Genomic DNA, 15,849 nt, shown 5'->3' with positions numbered 1-15,849 from the left:
CTTCGTCGATTGATAGACACATCGACGTTCGCATATCTTGTTTACGGCGTCTCTCCCTGGGACTCCGCCTGACTGCGACTTTCGACCATTCAATGAGTCGACAGTCTTGCGCTCTGGCTCGTTCGATCTGTCAAGTTGTTGCAACGAAATACTCTAGGTTGACGTTTGGTTGAAGCGTACAAACACGGTTGGTGTCGGTGTACTATCTGAATATCTACCGCCTTGATCGATCGTTCTGTTGAACGCACAGTTCCAAGACAGTCCTACTACTTTGATTACCTTGTCTCGACCGTGGCGGTGCATCCTGCAGGCGACAGTAGCTCCAAGCAAAGCTTCAGCCTCATATTGACTGTTCGCTCTGACTGCGCTGTCCTGCATCTTAGCCCTCCGCACCGGTGAGCAGCCTGCATCTCTAGTGAATAAACCATCTATGAGCCATCTCATCCGTGCCGCTCCTCAGTCTCAAGACATCGCCCCAGGCACCCAGTACCTTAGATATGACTGGTGAAGTGTTGCCTTGAACTAAACGACGGAACTGTCCTAAGCGCATCCACCAACACCCCGTGCACTGCTTGCTACCTCGCCACTTTTCAACTTCCAACCTCCAACCTTCGGATTCATGAACAGCTTAGACAACATCTCTCTCCCCCCGATCTTTGACGGCGAAGACTTTGACTCAGAAGACGAAGAACGACTACGCGCTCGGCAAGAATTCTTCTGCCAGCTTGGTCTCCTCAACGCAAAGAACCGTCTCGAGTTGAAGAAGCGCAGGATGGCCGCCGCACGAGATGCCTCCTCCGACTCGGAGGTCGAGGAGGTGACTAACGGGGTCAAGAAGGGGAAGATGGACGTGACTCCTGCCGACAGTACGCCGCAGGAGCTGGTGAAGCTTGATCCGTGAGTATCCCCTTCGTTTTAGTTGGGGAGACGAGGGCGAAAGCTGACTTCACATGCAGAGCGGAGGTGGGTATGACTGTCGGCCTCAAGTATCTCTACTCCGGTAAGTACACCGCCTAAGGCTATCAAGCTGTTCTCCTGCACGCCACTGCCAGTGACCGCAGTACAGTCGCTGTGCCACCCCTGTGCAGCAGTTTGCCCCGCCGGGAACAGTCGCTGACAGTACCCACAGGCAAAGAAGACAAGCGCGGCCGCTTCCAGTGGGAGTCGAAGATCCCAGAAGACCTAGGCCAGCCCGCAGAGGACGCCGAGACCCAGAAGCTCTCCATCATCGTGCGCAAGGTCAAGGTGTGGAATGACCCAACGAAAGTCCTCACCCTCCACTCCGTCGTCATCCAGAGCCCGCTGCTCAAAGACCTGCTCAAGGAAGTGCTGGCTGGCTACCCAGGAGTCACCGTCAACCTCAAGCGCCTGGAGTTCTCCGGGAGGTTTGAACCGCTCATCCACCGCTATCAAGAACTCAACCAGGCTTTGGTCAAGTTGCGCCTCGGAGATGAAGCTGAAGCAAAGACCAAAGCCGAGCATGCCGAGCTCCTGCAGAAGCTGCTGGAAGAGGAGTTCAAAGACACCATTGATGCGTCGATGGACCTGAAAAGCCAAGGCGTCATGACCTACGAGCACCTCTGGACCCTCTTCCAACCCGGTTCACTTGTGTACAGCAAGCAGCAAGGCCAAGACCGCATCTTCAAGCTCATGTCGTCGCGATATGGCCAGGATCGCAACATGAATCCGTGTTTCTGGCTGACGTGCCAGTACGTTGATTACGATGGGACGCGCTTTGGGACGCAGAAGTTGAATGTCAAGATCGCGGCGTATGATGGGACCAAGTCGATCAACAGCTTTCAGAGCTATCCGCTTGAGTACCACAACAGCAAGGAGGACCTCAAGGCGAAGCTCATCGAGCGTGGTGGCAAGGTTGAGAGCTTTGCTGGATGCCATTACCGGGCGTACCACGGAGTTGGGTGGAGGACTGACAGCATGGGAAATAGAGACTCGCAGTTTGTCAAAGGCCGTGTGGTGATCGATGTGAGTGATCTTGCAAGTCCTGCAGGTTTGGTGCGTGCTAACAAGCAAAACAGACTTACGGCTGGAACCGCTTCAACCCAAACTACAGCATCTTCGTCCAGCCGCTGCATGTCAAGGAGACAAGAGCGGTCAGTGGGCTCGGTGGTCTTGCGTCAGGCGAGGACGAATATGAGAGCGACTACGATGACTACGACGACGACAACGACGGCATGCCCTTGGACGGCCTGTTCGCGGACGAAGAGGACGAGGAGACGAAGCAGAAGAACAAGTTGAACGACGAGCACAAGATGATGTGCACGCCACTCGTCCGCGGGTATGCGTTCAAGGAGAAGATGTGGCTGAACTTCTTCGTGAACGCCGTCCAGGACATCAGCTTCAACGAGTCCGCCTTCGACAGCCTCGTCCTCCCCAGCAACAAGAAAGAGCTCATCCACGGCTTCATCGAAACCCACCAGAACCACATGACGCAGTTCGACGACGTGATCCAAGGCAAAGGCCGCGGCATCATCCTGCTCCTCTGTGGCCCTCCAGGCGTCGGCAAGACTCTCACCGCCGAATCCGTCGCCGAAGAGATGAAAGTGCCGCTGTATCAGATGTCCGCCGGCGATCTCGGGCTCGATCCTAGACATGTCGAGAGCAAGCTCCAAGGGGTGCTCGATATGTGCACGCGCTGGAACGCTCTGCTTCTGCTCGACGAGGCGGATGTGTTTCTGGAAGAGCGCTCGTTGCATGAGTTGGAGCGGAATAAGCTCGTGAGCATCTTCTTGCGGGTGCTGGAGTATTATGAAGGGATTATGTTCTTGACGACGAATCGGGTGCAGACTTTCGACCAAGCCTTCCAGTCGAGGATTCACATCAGCCTGGAGTACAAGGAGCTCGACCTCCCCAGCAGGAAGTCGGTATGGCTTGCCTTCCTCAAGCAGCACAACATCGCGCAAGCAGCCGCGCGCGAGAGACCGCCGAAGGTGACAGCGTCCGCCGCGAAGTCCCAGGATAAGTCGAAGGCTAAAGGAGAAGCCAGTCCACAGGACGAGGAGACCGTCAAGCAGCAGCATTTGGCTCGTACGCTCCCGCATACCATGGAAGAGAGCGATGTCAACAAGCTCGCGCGTCTGCAGATGAACGGCCGGCAGATCAAAAATATTCTGAAGGCGGCGCAGATGCTGGCGACGAGGAAGGGGGAAGGGTTGGGGTTTGCGCACGTGGAGATGGTGATGGATGTTACGCAGCATTTGCACCAGACTACGCTGGAGAGTGAGAGGGCGAGGGCGAGTTTCTTTACTTGAGGGGGAGGAGATGATGAGGAGAACGATGTGAAGATTTGAAGATTGCATGGATGGGAACGAATTGAAGACTGCAATGATGGCGTTGAAGGGATCAGAATGAAAGTGTTGCATAGCGGGAGCGGTGTAGCGTGTTGATGGGTTTTTTGATGAGCATGGAACGTACTTGCTTTCGGTAGTAAATCGTCTGCGCCTTTCATAGCATACGGTAGCGTAACAAAATGAAGTTGTTGTCGACAGATGGAAGGCAGAACGTGACGCGTTGACTGACTGTCAGCTTCAACTTCACCTCGGCTCGGCCAGACTCCGCTCGCCTTGCCGACGACACTTCGGCTGGATACATTCGTTGGAGGCCATCTATACCGCGAGTGCCATTGATTACCTAGATGCTATGCTAAGACTGAGATGCTCTAACAGTATCCTGAACACCACCAGAACATACCTTAGCGCCACTCTGGCCTTGCAACCCTCCATGAAGCCCCAGTACACGACAGCCACCTACTCAGCCGACGAGGAAACCAAGAAACAAACAGAATCCAACGGCTTCCCTGCCATGGCTCCCAAAAAGACCCCCGCCGTCCCTCGTCCCAGCGCCAGCGTCCTCGTCATCTCCCCCAACAACCAGGTCCTCCTGCTCCAACGCGTGAAAAAGGCTTCCTCCTTCCCCTCAGCCCACGTCTTCCCCGGTGGCAACGTCAGCGAACCCCACGACGGTCGGGTCCCAGCTCCAGACGCCCCGGACCGCCACGTCGACAGCAAGGTTTACCGCAACGCTGCGATCCGGGAGACGTTCGAGGAATCCGGCATCCTACTCGCACGCAACAACGGTTTTGGCCGACTGATCGAGGTCCCCGAAGCGGAACGCCAGGAGGGAAGGGTAGCTGTCCACTCGAACCAGACGACTTTTCCCAAATGGCTGGCGCAGAAGGGCGGACGGGCTGATGTCGATGGGCTCATTCCGTTTACACGATGGGTCACGCCGACGAATGTGCCGAAGAGATTTACCACGCAGATGTACCTTTACTTCTTGCCTACGCTGTCGTCGACACCGCTAGCGGACTCCGCTAAAGCGGATAGTGAGGAGGAGTTCAAAGTGCCGGTGCCCACGACTGATGGCGGGTTGGAGCATACTACTGCTCGCTTCCTTCCTGCGTCTGCCTGGTTGAGATTGGCGCAGGAGGGGCGGATTATTCTGTTCCCACCGCAGTTCTTCCTGCTGCATCATGTGGCGCAGCACTTCGACAATCTACAAAACCCGACAGCCTACGGTTCTATATCCCGCGACTCACTCTCCCGCGACGAGCTCGAAGCACGGCGAAAGGCGCTCGTGGAGTTCGTCAAGACCGATTCGCCGCCGTGGACGGACAAGGTGATCTCGCCGATCGTTGTGCCTGCGCGAGATGGGCAGAAGCGGGATGACAAGCGCTCGCTGTTGGGTCTGGATAAACCTGGACCAGAGCTGGCGGGGAGTGGGAGGTCGGGGGTTAAGGATCAGTGTGTGCTGGTCAATTTCCGCAAGGAGGGGCCGAGACAGTTGGCTGTGGTTTCGAGGGAGGATGCTTTGAATGCTAAGTTATAGCTGTGTAGATGTTGGAGATGGGGATGTGGATTTATGGTGTCAGCTAAACTGCATAGATATTGGATCTAAAGCGTCACCAACCGCTCCATCCTGCTCACTGATATGACCATTGCTCAGCTCATTGACGCCATCATCCGTGCGAGAAGTGTAGCTTGGTGGACGCCAGATCATCGCTTCTGCCGGATGACCTGGAAGCGGCTCGGTCTGCCCTGGGATCTCATACACATTTTCTCTGTATGTTCCACCAGGCACACAGTAGTCTTCCCAGAAGATGCCTCGTCTCCTCAGCTCCGGTACCAGTAGCTCAATAACGTCTGTAAAAGTCTGCGGCATGATTGCATAGGCCTGTGGAGGTCAGCTGAATGCTCCTTGATAGGTGTGAGACAAGGGATGCCACTCACGATGTTGAACCCGTCCACATCTCCCTCCTCAACCCATCGCTCCATCTCATCTGCCACCATCTCTGGCGTTCCTACACAAGTCGCTCCGAGACCTCCAACCATGATGTGCTCGGCGAGTGTACGCTTCGTCCACTTCCCACCATTGACATCCGGAGCATGGTTGATCAAGCCCTCAACATACGATCGCACGGCGTTGCTCTCAACATACCGCAACTCTTCGTCGTCCTTGTATGGCGCCATATCAACCCCCGTCCAGCCTCCAAACAGCGCCAAAGCGCCTTCAAAATCGCCATACTGCACATAGTCTCGATACTTCGCCTCTGCTTCCTCCTTCGTCTGGCCCAGTATTGGAGCGAACTTAGCCAGGACTTTGATCTTACTCGGATCCCTTCCAGCCTCCGCAGCAGCCTTCCGAATATCCGCAATATTCTTCTTCACAGCCACTGGACTATGCTGACTCACAAAGATCAACTCCGCATGCTTCGCAGCAAACGCCTTCCCAGCCTTACTTGTCCCCGCTTGTAGAATCACTGGTGTTCTCTGCGGCGACGGTTGGCAGAAATGCGGCCCTGGCACGTCAAAGTATTTTCCTTGATGGTTGATTTCTCGTACCAGGCCGGGGTCAGTGTAGATGCCGCTTTTGCGGTTGAGACGCACGGCGTCGGAGCGCCAGGAGCTGTTCCAGAGTTTGTAGACGACGGACATGTATTCTTCGCACATGGCGTAGCGTTCGTCGTGGCTGCCTTGGGAGGCGCCGTTGGAGAGGTTGCGGGCGGCGGAGTCGAGGTAGCCGGTTACTACGTTCCAGCCGACGCTGTCTGTTCGTTAGTGGAGGGCGGCGATGCATCTCGAGAAAGCAGTACAGGACTTACCGACCTCCCGTCAGATGGTCAAGGGTGCTCATCCGTCTCGCCAAATGGTATGGTTGCTCGTAACTCGTTGAAATCGTGACGCCGAAGCCTATGCTCTTCGTGGCGGCCGCCATGGCTGGTATTACGGCGGCAGGCTCATTGACCGGCCATTGAGCGCCTGACTTGATGGCATGTTTCAGATTCCGTGGTCCGTCGTAGACATCGTAGCCTCCTAAGACGTCGGCAATGAACATTCCATGAAAGTGGCCTTCCTCCAGTAATTGGGCCAGCTTGATCCAGTGCTGGACTGTATTGAATTCTGAGGACCGGTCATCCGGATGTCGCCAGAGGCCTGGACTTTGGTGGCCGGAGCCTGTTGGAGTCAATCATGAAGTCCTACAGGAAGGGGTGATTCTTCAAGGCATACGAACACATTTCCACGAAGGCATTGAGGATTAGCCGTTTCTTCGGCTTCTCGTCGTTGACCGCAGCGGTACCATTCATTGCGACCATGATGGGCCGACAGCATGCTAATCTGTCTCTTCCGTCCAAGTTTGATACTAGTTGGGGGAGACAAATACATCTATTTGGAAGAGGAGCATAACCTGTCGCTGAACAGCGACGTCGGGAACGTTGATCCCGAGGGTGAAGCGAGCACGTCATGATCCTTGCAAGTATGTCTTCGATACGTCTTGGAATAACAGCAATACCATGGGAGAGAAGGGAAGAAGAGGACATTGTAAATGATGCACTGTTTGTGTCGAGAGATACATAACGCCTGTGGGCATTCCAACGCTTTTATGGTATCACAATACGCCCAAAACACCTCCCAGCTGCTTGCCCTGTCGGATCCTCCCAGAGCAGCCATCCTCCCATCCCCCAGGTCCCCCATGCTCATCATCCCTCTTTCTCCCTCATAGAGCCAGCCCGTATCGAAAGCACCGCCCTAGCACAATAGCTCCAGGACTCTTTACGTCACTTCTTCTCCTCCTGGTTCTTCGCGGCATAGATGTAGCCCGTCCGCGCAGTCTCGTACGCCTCATCCTTGCCACGCCCCTGCTTCTCCATCTCTCTAACAAGCGGCAGCACGTTGCGGCCAAACTCTTCGATCTCCTCTTCATAGTGGAGGAAGGCTACGAGGATAATGTCGACGCCGAGGGATTTGAGCATGCCTGGGTCGTGTCAGTATGCGCTCTTGCTTGTCAGTGAGAGTGGAGGTGAAGAATTACAGATACGCTCCGCAATCTGATACTTCGTCCCAATAAGCTTCGTCTTGAAGCCATCATTATATTGCACCAAATCTTCCATCTTTGAGTTCGCCCACATGCCCGACTTATTCGCCGTCGAGCTACCAGCATTCTGCACCTGCTGTCTGAAGCCCTCTACTGCCTCCAGATCAGCCTTGCCCTGGATCTCCTGCAACACGCGAATGGCTTCGTCTTCCGTCTCTCGACAGATCACAAACGCGTTCAAAGCGAAGCCGACCTTCCCAGCGCGGCCATTGTTGACCGCCTTCTCCTTGACACCAGCGATCTGCTTCTGGAACCCTTCAAGCGTGTTACCGTTCATGAAGTAGTAATCGCTAACAGCACCAGCGTTCTCCTGGGCGTCATTGCTGTTGCCCCCTTGGAAGATCTCCGGGTGGCCGCATGGCCTGCTGTCGAGGTTGAGTGGCTTAGGCTTGAGCGGGTAGTCGTGGAATTGGTAGAAGTCGCCTTTGTATGTGAATTTGTCCTCGGTCCAGATGCCTTTTAGACATTCGATAAATTCCCGACTGCGGCGGTAGCGTTCGGCGTGGTCGAGCCACCATTGGCCGATGGACGTGAACTGCGTTCGTCAGTATGTCGATATCTGAGTGTATGGAATACCACTCACCTCAAGCTTAAACCACCCAGACACCACGTTGACGCTGACACGCCCGTTGCCTTTAAAAATTAGGTGAAAGACGTCAGCATGTTATCCCGCGTAGGGCAAAGATAGCGCAGAACTGGCTTCTATGGCCTAGACCGGCAGGTAGGCTTGCTAGGCTGAGATAACCTTTAAGGGGCATCTCAGCTAGTAGGCGCTCAAGCTCCTTCGAGTCTAAGACATAGGAGTGACATGTTCCACCTAATATTTACTTACAGTAGTTGTCGATGGATGCAATCATCTTGGCTGCGACTGCAGGATTCCAAGGTCCTGGAAGCAGGGCAGCAATGACCTTCAGCCTTTTCGTGCTCATGAGAAGTGCCTGAGACAGCGAGACAGGCTCATGTTGATTCTCAGCACCGTAGCCAGCCATAAAGCGGATCTGCGACAATGCGTATTCGAATCCCCATCGCTCTGCCGTCTGGGCGTACCGCTCGTTGGCATGTAAGTCCCACCCAGTACGCTGGGGGATTTTGCTGATGACAAGGCCGCCGGAGACATTGGGCACCCAGTAGGCGAATTTGACTCTGTCGGGATCGGAGTTGATCATGTCGTGGTAGCTCATGTCGTCTGTCTCAGCGACACTGCCGAAGCCATTGACCGGCATCTCTGTCTTCGGCGAGCTGACTGCTTCGGCGCCTACTGGCACGACGATGCGCTTACCACCGATCTTGCCAGACCGCAGTCGATCGAGGGCGGTGTTAACACCCGCAAGACCGCCATCTGCGACCTCCACCTCGGGCAGCTTGAGGCTCTTGGCGACAAGAAGTTCCTCGAGCCATTGGGATAGCTGCTCGCCCACATTTGGGTCTTCATGGAAAATCTTGATCGGTACAGCATGCTGAATGACACCATTTGGTGCATCCTTAGGTAAACCACTCAGTCCAAGGATGTGGGACTTGCCGCCAGTGTTCGTGCTCGCCAACGCTTCTTGCAGATATTCAGCGGTCTCCTTGCCAGCTGTGTCGATGCCGAATCGCAGCTTGTTGCCAGTCACAGCCCGCAAAATTTCAATCGCACGCTTCGTATCATAGCGGTCAACCATGAAATCCGCGCCAAGATCGCTGAGTCTCTGTCCGTTCCTAGCCAAATCTGCCACGCAAGCCACCTTCAGGCCCGCGAACTTCGCAAGTTGCAGGGTGAGTTGACCAGTCATGCTACTCGCACCCCAGATGGCGATCCATTCACCTGGCTTTGGCCGCTCGGATTTGGAGATGCCGCCGAATATCTCGTCTCGGATGTCCTCCGGTACGTGCCTCGGATCGAGGCTGCGTGCAAGACGAAGAAGATCTGGACCTGCAGCAGCCTCACGCAGCAGCGTGAAGTCCACACCAAAGCTGATACCGAGAGAAATGGCAGCCGCGATGAACGCCACACCCAGTGCGGCACCCTCCTTGACATCGACGCCATGAGGAATGCGAGCAACGTTGTAGTCTGACGTTACCAGATATTCCTGGTAGGCTGCTTTCCTGACGTCTCGATAATCCGTACTAGGTCCAAATACGACATCGCCTTGCTGGATTCTGCTCGGCTTGCGTGGTGACTTGACAACGATGCCGGCAAAGTCTCTGCCATTCACCCATGGGTAGCTTGGTTGACCAAAGCCGTAGTCAGCTCCCTTCCAGTCAACTGGGTTGAGGCCAATGGCGAGGACTTGAACCAGGACTTCATCGTCTCCACGAAGCTCCGGGATGTCCTTGGCTTTCTCCAGCGAGTACTTCTGGCGTGGGCCGTGTAGAAGCAAGACGTCTTGTTGCGGGCTTGAGAGGCGTAGGAACTCGTCGTCAGAAGAGCGGTGGCTGACCCCGTTGGTAGATCCGTTCGTATCGCCATCAGTATAGCCATTCGAGTATCCGTTGATCTTGGACGAAGCTCCATAAGCTGCCTTCTCGTCGTTGCCGCCGTTTCTGCCAGCTCCGTTGGCGCCATTGAGTGTGCGGTATGGCGGCGGACTCTGCTCCTTCGACCGTCTCCCACAGTCCTGGTCAGGACGCAGGCTCACGAAGGGAGAGTGCTTGAAGACTGACGGCATGATGAAGATCCTTGTGACTTCAACAAACGAAAGCAGAACCGACAGAGTGGCACCGAAGGTGAAAAGGGCAGGTAGACTGGGATCGAGAATACACCACAAACCGAAGCTCAGAAGGTCATGCATGAGCGAGAGACGAAGTCTTCTTCCCGAATGCTCTCATCATAATGGACGCAAATTGCGTAGCCGCTAGGGCGAAAGGCTTGAGAAAGGCTATACTGCAGCCTCGTTTGTCGTTTGCAAGAGTCCTGATCGATGACGTTCCATTGGTCTGCGGGCACTTTGCAGTGTGCTTTTTTGCTGGAGCTTGGAGTTCATCCTTGCGGAAAAGAGTCTTTCTTGGGGGATGGCGTGCTTGCCCCGCCTTCTGGTTTTACCGATGCCCCAGATGACGGGATGATCATGTGGAGAGCATCAGAGTCTGCATCGTCTGCGTCCACAGCGTCGAGAAGACTGGGAAGACTGGGTCTTGCAGTGCATTCGACCAATGTGCTGTTAGCGAGACGGAAGGCCATCCGAGTCCAATTGCTTGTTGATAGAAAGGCGGTATAGACAGAGCTCTGGCAAGCATACCATCGCTAGTATCTTGAGCCAACATCAACACATCGCTCCAGCACAAGGCAACGAGGAGGAAGACGAAGAATGGGTCCGAAGGCAACGTGCTTGACCCTAAAATGGCGAGCGAAGTGTGAAGTCGCCGACCAATATGCTCAGGTCTCCGAGAGCCTCGAGCCCTAGCGTTCACCCGGAGTGGTTCCAGCATGGCGCTGACAAGGTAAGACATTTTGTCGTGGAGCTGCCATAGCAGTCATCCAAGGAGAATTCGGGTTGTGCTGTCGACGCTGATACCTATAAGTTCGTGCTGGGGTGCCGTACTCAGGTCGATCGGGATGGAAACAGCCTGATTGCAATCCTTCGAATGCAATTACAGAATGAAGACTAATCTTCCTGTTTCCATAATGTCGAATGGACACGAGTCTTCTCCACCAAGGCAAACACCTTGGATGCCTTCGATGTCAATGCTAGAGACACCAAAATGACAGGATATAGCACTCCAGGTCGAGCGTGGCCTGACACCACTTCTCGTCTCCTTGGGTGCGATCATTGTGCTGATCGACGGCCTGAATACGAAGAGTGCTGAAGTCGTTGCGTTGTCCGATGAAAATAATGGGAGATGCTTGAGTCTTCTTCCTGGTGCATCAGGTAATGTCGGCCCGGCAGATCATCACAAGCCGTGAGACGGAAGTTCTCGCAAACAGAAAGAGCCCAACGACGAGAGTAGTGTGGAATCATTAGAGCAATGAGATCTGCGCTAATAGGCACTGCTTCGTTCGTACTGACAGAATAATCAACGAACATCCTTTTCCATACCAGCCCCAGACCCTTCTCCAACCCGCGCAAGGATCGACAAACTCTAACTCCACGCGCGTCTAAATTTAGGCCTTCCATCTCGTGGTGGCTCGTGTCGAAGAAGGGGACCGCGGTTGAAACCGAATGATTATTGCGACTGCACCAAGCGTCTCCGGGCCCGTGTCTCAGACCTGGGCACAAGAGATTGTGAGGTGGATGACGTCGTGGTACACGCTCTTCGTCGAGGTTGCACATGCACAGTACGAGCACGCCGGGCTGCATGCATGGCTGAAGGTGGCGCCCCTTCCTGAATCGACTTCGTGACACCACCACCACGATTCGGCTGGAGTAGGGTTTGCTTGCGAGCAGTTAGATGCAGGAAGAGTGGGGAATGATTTGAGCGGCCTTATGTGGAAGGAATACGTTGCGGAGTGGAGTATACATATCGACAACGGACGGCCAGACTGCAGCATTGCCTCTGATGCGAAGACTTGATCGTTTCCGGCGACCCTGGGGGATACGGCCATGTCTCGGTCAACATCCTCGTCGGAAGCCTCAGTAGCGCGGCGCAGTAGCGGGCATGACGGCATACGGAACAACACATATGAACGCGTCCAAGAGAACGAAAACCGAAGCATGAACCAGAGATTTGAGATGGATGGGACAAGCTCACGCAGCAAGGAGAATAGGCTCCTGAGTAAGAGAGGAAGACGCAGTGTCAGTCCAGACACAGTACCATCAGTCGGGAGCGGCACGGAGCAACGGTCACCCAAGCTTGGGCAGGAGGAGGATTTTAGTGAAGACGAGATGCACAGGAGGAATGACAGTACAGACCCACAACCTCCGAGATATTATGGCGAGAAGGATGTCAGCGATGTCGAAGAAGACAGCGACGATTCTTTGTATGGCGATGGAAGATCTGGCCCTCGTCGGAGCAAATCTATTCATTCAGAGGATGCGGCTTCAATGAACGGCTCGCTAGGGCCTGAAGACGAATCATTACAGTCGCAAATTGGCGGGAGACGTCCGGACAGCCCACGGCAGCTCAAGACCGACAGTGCAGGCGGCGCGAATGGCTTCTCATCCCGTATACAGGCGGACGACCTTTTCTCCTCGAGCGCAGCCATTCCACAGCAACCTTCCAGCCCGGAAGGGCGGACAACTCCGAGAACATCCCCACGAGTCGGCTCAGAGCGAAACATCAATGGCTACAGCGCACCTTGCGACGAAGCACGAGACGTTGTAACACCGATGCAGTATGCCATGGACGCCGGAGGCGAGTCGTCCCCGCCACCTTCCTCTTCGCCACCGGCATACGGTAGGACCACACCAACAATGAACGGCCATTACCGTCAGGGGTCGATGATGAAAGGCACTCCGCCTTCACGAGCTGCTTCTCGCAGATCTCAACATGTGACACCGTTGAGGGACAGAGTTCGGTATAGCTGGCAGTCTGTCCCCGACGAAGAGCCAAACCGACCTCGTATCCACATCATCAAGCTCATCTCCAATACCGCGACGGCTAGTGCCGGCTTCCCGCAAGGCGAGGCACTAGGGTTTTCAATGTCTCCAGGCGGCCGTCGTCTGGCGGCGTACAACAGTGCTCGACTATACATCCTACAAACGGCTGCATTACCTATAGGCGTCAGCCAGGACTTTGCACTCAAACGTCGACCCTTGGCGGTGGAAATTGTCGATGAAGGCAATGTCCTGGCGATACTTGCAGACGAGCACACAGTCAATATATACGATCTTGGCCATCAGCAATTACGGAGGATGAGAACCATCAAGACCGACTTTCCGACGAGCTGCATTGCCATCTCGCCAACCGGCGGTTTGCTGGCAGCAGCTTACGAAGGCGGCGTGGAGATCTTCAGTCTGGCTCAAGGGTCGCTACCTACAGACCGTAGAGCTGTACGTTGTCCAAAGATGGATAAACTGAGCTTCTCCGAGGATAGCTCAACCCTGCTCGGCACTACTGTTCGCATCAACGTGTCATCCACAATGGCTGTGTCGGTACCAGTGTTCCCGAGCTCGTCTGTTCCGACCCATGAAGAGCTGAAAGAAGCCTGGTGCTCGGAGCTGTTACACCCAGAGAATATTCGCAACTCGAGCCATGCCGTCTTCATGCGGGAGAATCGAGAGGTCTGCAACGACAGGCTGTTTTCATGGAATGGATTGGAGGATACATTTGGCATTCTCAACGTCAACGATATGCAGTACGGAGCGACCGAGTTTCCGGTTGTCATCTCGCCTCCGCTGTCTACCTGTGGCGGTTTGGGAGCGGCAATACACAGTGCGCCTGCTTTAGATGAGCGCGGAGATACAGTTGCTATGATTGTGAACGACCGGACGATCAGGCTCTACATCGTCCCACACAGGTCGCACAACGACGATTCCACTGTCGAGGCCCATAGTATCGACCACGAACTGGATGAAGGTTATGGATGCCCTTTCTCCGAGGTGAAGTGGGTGTACAGCTCGACCTCGTTACCTGCACCAACGAACAGTCAGAATCCTGTCCAGGGTCGCCTCGTGGTTACGAGTCCCGGCGGCATCAATGATCAGGGCCTCAACGAAGAGCCTGTTGATGACATCGAAGGCGGACGAATCATCTTGTTTGACTTTGACCCCCAATTCGCCGGTCAAGCAGGTCAGACGTTCAGCTTGACGATGGGTAAGAGTCAGCCTCAGCTTCTCGAAGAGCCGCCGCTTGATGTTGCGGAAGAAGTGGCGCTCGTGCGACGGAGGACGGTCAACCAGAACAGAGGAGGCGGCCTGAGCACACGGCCAGTCACCCTGGGCCGAACTGCTTCGACCTTCAGCAGGCGCAATGACCGATCCTCGAGGTCCGGCACACCAAATACAAGACCCATCAGGGCCAGCATGCTTTCAATGCAGAGCGAAGCGTCGCGGTCTCTACCTGATCTGATGGAGTCGGGCGAGGCGCTTGATACATTCGAGGAGCCCTATGCCCAGGGAGCGCCGAGGTCTCATGCTTCGTTACAACGAGCTGCGAGCAATGCACAGCGACATCGTTTCCAGACATTGGAGGAAAGGAACCAGGAACTCATCAGCGTCGACGCTTCAGGAGGCTTCTTAGCTCTACCGGAATACACCGAAGAGCCCAACGCACCTCTCCCGAGCCGGTTCCGAGCATTGGCAGGTCTCGATACTCCAGCCACAGCACCGGCGACTAAAGCAGCAGTGGTAACGAATACTGATGGCGACAGGCAGAGTCCGGTACCGAGCACGCCCTCTACGGCGCCAGCTGCTACTGCGGACACCTTCAGTGCAGACCAGGCGTTCCACGCTGCTACTGTGCAGACGGAGAATGATAGCGCAAGCGTTGCGCGGGACGATCCAGCTACACCACCAGCTCCTGATGAGCGCTTCAGCCCAGTCTCGAGAGCCGCAACGTTCGACTCGCTGATCCGATCAGCGACTGCGGACTCACTAAACTCTATGCCACGATCCTTGCGGCGAGCGTACGGCAATGCGCCGCCAGGCGGTGGTCCTCTGCCAAACGTAACCGGTGAGTGGGAGATACCTAACACCGGCACTGGCACGAATGCAGGCCGATCGTTCCCACCGCCACCAAGAGCCTCTACCTCAAGATCCTGCATGACATCTCCACCAGTGGATGCAGTACCGGAAGAAGATATGTGGGATCCTCCATCTCCCACCCGTCTCCCTCATTCATCCTCATCAGGCAGGCCCGCCCAATCATCAACACCCTACCGCTACTCCACCTCCCTCCTCGACCCACCCGGCCACGCTAGTCTACCTAACCTCGCTTCCCCTACTGTCTCTGACTTCGATGCTTCTAGCCCTAGCCCCACTAGCACCACCTCATCCCGCACCCGCCGCCTCCCACCACACATGCTCGCCTTCCGCACCGCCGCCCAAACGAACGCCTCTGCTTCCCTCTTCCCGCCCAACCAACGCTCCGACCACGTGCCGGTCCGCGAGCGCTCGATCAACACCGGCAGTGTCCCGCACCCCGTCACAGCCTGGCATCCTCCTGCCGCGTCTCTCGCTTCTCCACCCGCGACAGGCAGCTTCCCGGCACATTCGCGGAAGAGCTCGGTCTCGAATCGAAGTGCGTTCGCCAGTACAGCCAAGGCAAAGAAATTGGGTTTCTTCCGCACGGGAACAAAGAAGAGGAAAAATGATCGAATGCTGGGGCCCGAATTTTTGCCGCAGCGTGGAGGAAGAAATGGGAATGATAGTATGGCGGAGACGAAGAGTATGTTTACTACGTTTACGAAGAATGATGGGAGGTGTGTGGTTATGTAGAGGCGGAGGTGCACAGGGAGGAGGAGAGGAGAGCCAATGTGCGTGAGATGCCGCTTGCGAGTGGCTGAAAGGGAATTGGTCTGTTGATGGCAGCGTTGCAACGAGCGAGCGAGCGAGCGTACGCGCGGTGGGGTTTGCTTTGTTGATATTGTGTGAGATACCCTTG

General features: G+C 55.3%; 5 protein-coding genes across 5 annotated transcripts; 3 read left to right on the top strand and 2 right to left on the bottom strand.

Moving 5' to 3' along the window:
- Window positions 1-619: 619 nt before the first annotated feature.
- Window positions 620-3,269, top strand: LTR77_008774 (uncharacterized protein; the record flags this gene model as incomplete). Its single annotated transcript, XM_064806004.1, has 4 exons — window positions 620-897; window positions 957-1,000; window positions 1,130-1,983; window positions 2,037-3,269. The coding sequence occupies 4 exons, from the start codon at window positions 620-622 to the stop codon at window positions 3,267-3,269; spliced, it is 2,409 nt and encodes an 802-aa protein (XP_064655863.1).
- A 469-nt stretch (window positions 3,270-3,738) lies between these two features.
- LTR77_008773 (uncharacterized protein) lies at window positions 3,739-4,845 on the top strand (the record flags this gene model as incomplete). The annotated part of the gene is made up of 1 exon (XM_064806003.1): window positions 3,739-4,845. The coding sequence occupies one exon, from the start codon at window positions 3,739-3,741 to the stop codon at window positions 4,843-4,845; it is 1,107 nt and encodes a 368-aa protein (XP_064655862.1).
- A 39-nt stretch (window positions 4,846-4,884) lies between these two features.
- Window positions 4,885-6,610, bottom strand: LTR77_008772 (uncharacterized protein; the record flags this gene model as incomplete). The annotated part of the gene is made up of 4 exons (XM_064806002.1): window positions 4,885-5,190; window positions 5,247-6,060; window positions 6,119-6,470; window positions 6,529-6,610. The coding sequence occupies 4 exons, from the start codon at window positions 6,608-6,610 to the stop codon at window positions 4,885-4,887; spliced, it is 1,554 nt and encodes a 517-aa protein (XP_064655861.1).
- Window positions 6,611-7,072: 462 nt separating this feature from the next.
- Window positions 7,073-10,037, bottom strand: LTR77_008771 (uncharacterized protein; the record flags this gene model as incomplete). Its single annotated transcript, XM_064806001.1, has 4 exons — window positions 7,073-7,269; window positions 7,327-7,924; window positions 7,973-8,022; window positions 8,222-10,037. The coding sequence occupies 4 exons, from the start codon at window positions 10,035-10,037 to the stop codon at window positions 7,073-7,075; spliced, it is 2,661 nt and encodes an 886-aa protein (XP_064655860.1).
- Window positions 10,038-11,909: 1,872 nt separating this feature from the next.
- Window positions 11,910-15,683, top strand: LTR77_008770 (uncharacterized protein; the record flags this gene model as incomplete). The annotated part of the gene is made up of 1 exon (XM_064806000.1): window positions 11,910-15,683. One exon carries the CDS (start codon window positions 11,910-11,912, stop codon window positions 15,681-15,683), a length of 3,774 nt encoding a protein of 1,257 aa, XP_064655859.1.
- Window positions 15,684-15,849: the final 166 nt, after the last annotated feature.

This window comes from Saxophila tyrrhenica (assembly GCF_035928015.1).
Source record: "Saxophila tyrrhenica strain CCFEE 5935 chromosome Unknown scaffold_15, whole genome shotgun sequence".
NCBI classification, from domain to species: domain Eukaryota; kingdom Fungi; phylum Ascomycota; class Dothideomycetes; order Mycosphaerellales; family Extremaceae; genus Saxophila; species Saxophila tyrrhenica.
Note: the sequence above shows the minus strand (reverse complement) of the source record. Positions and strands in the feature narration are given on the sequence as shown.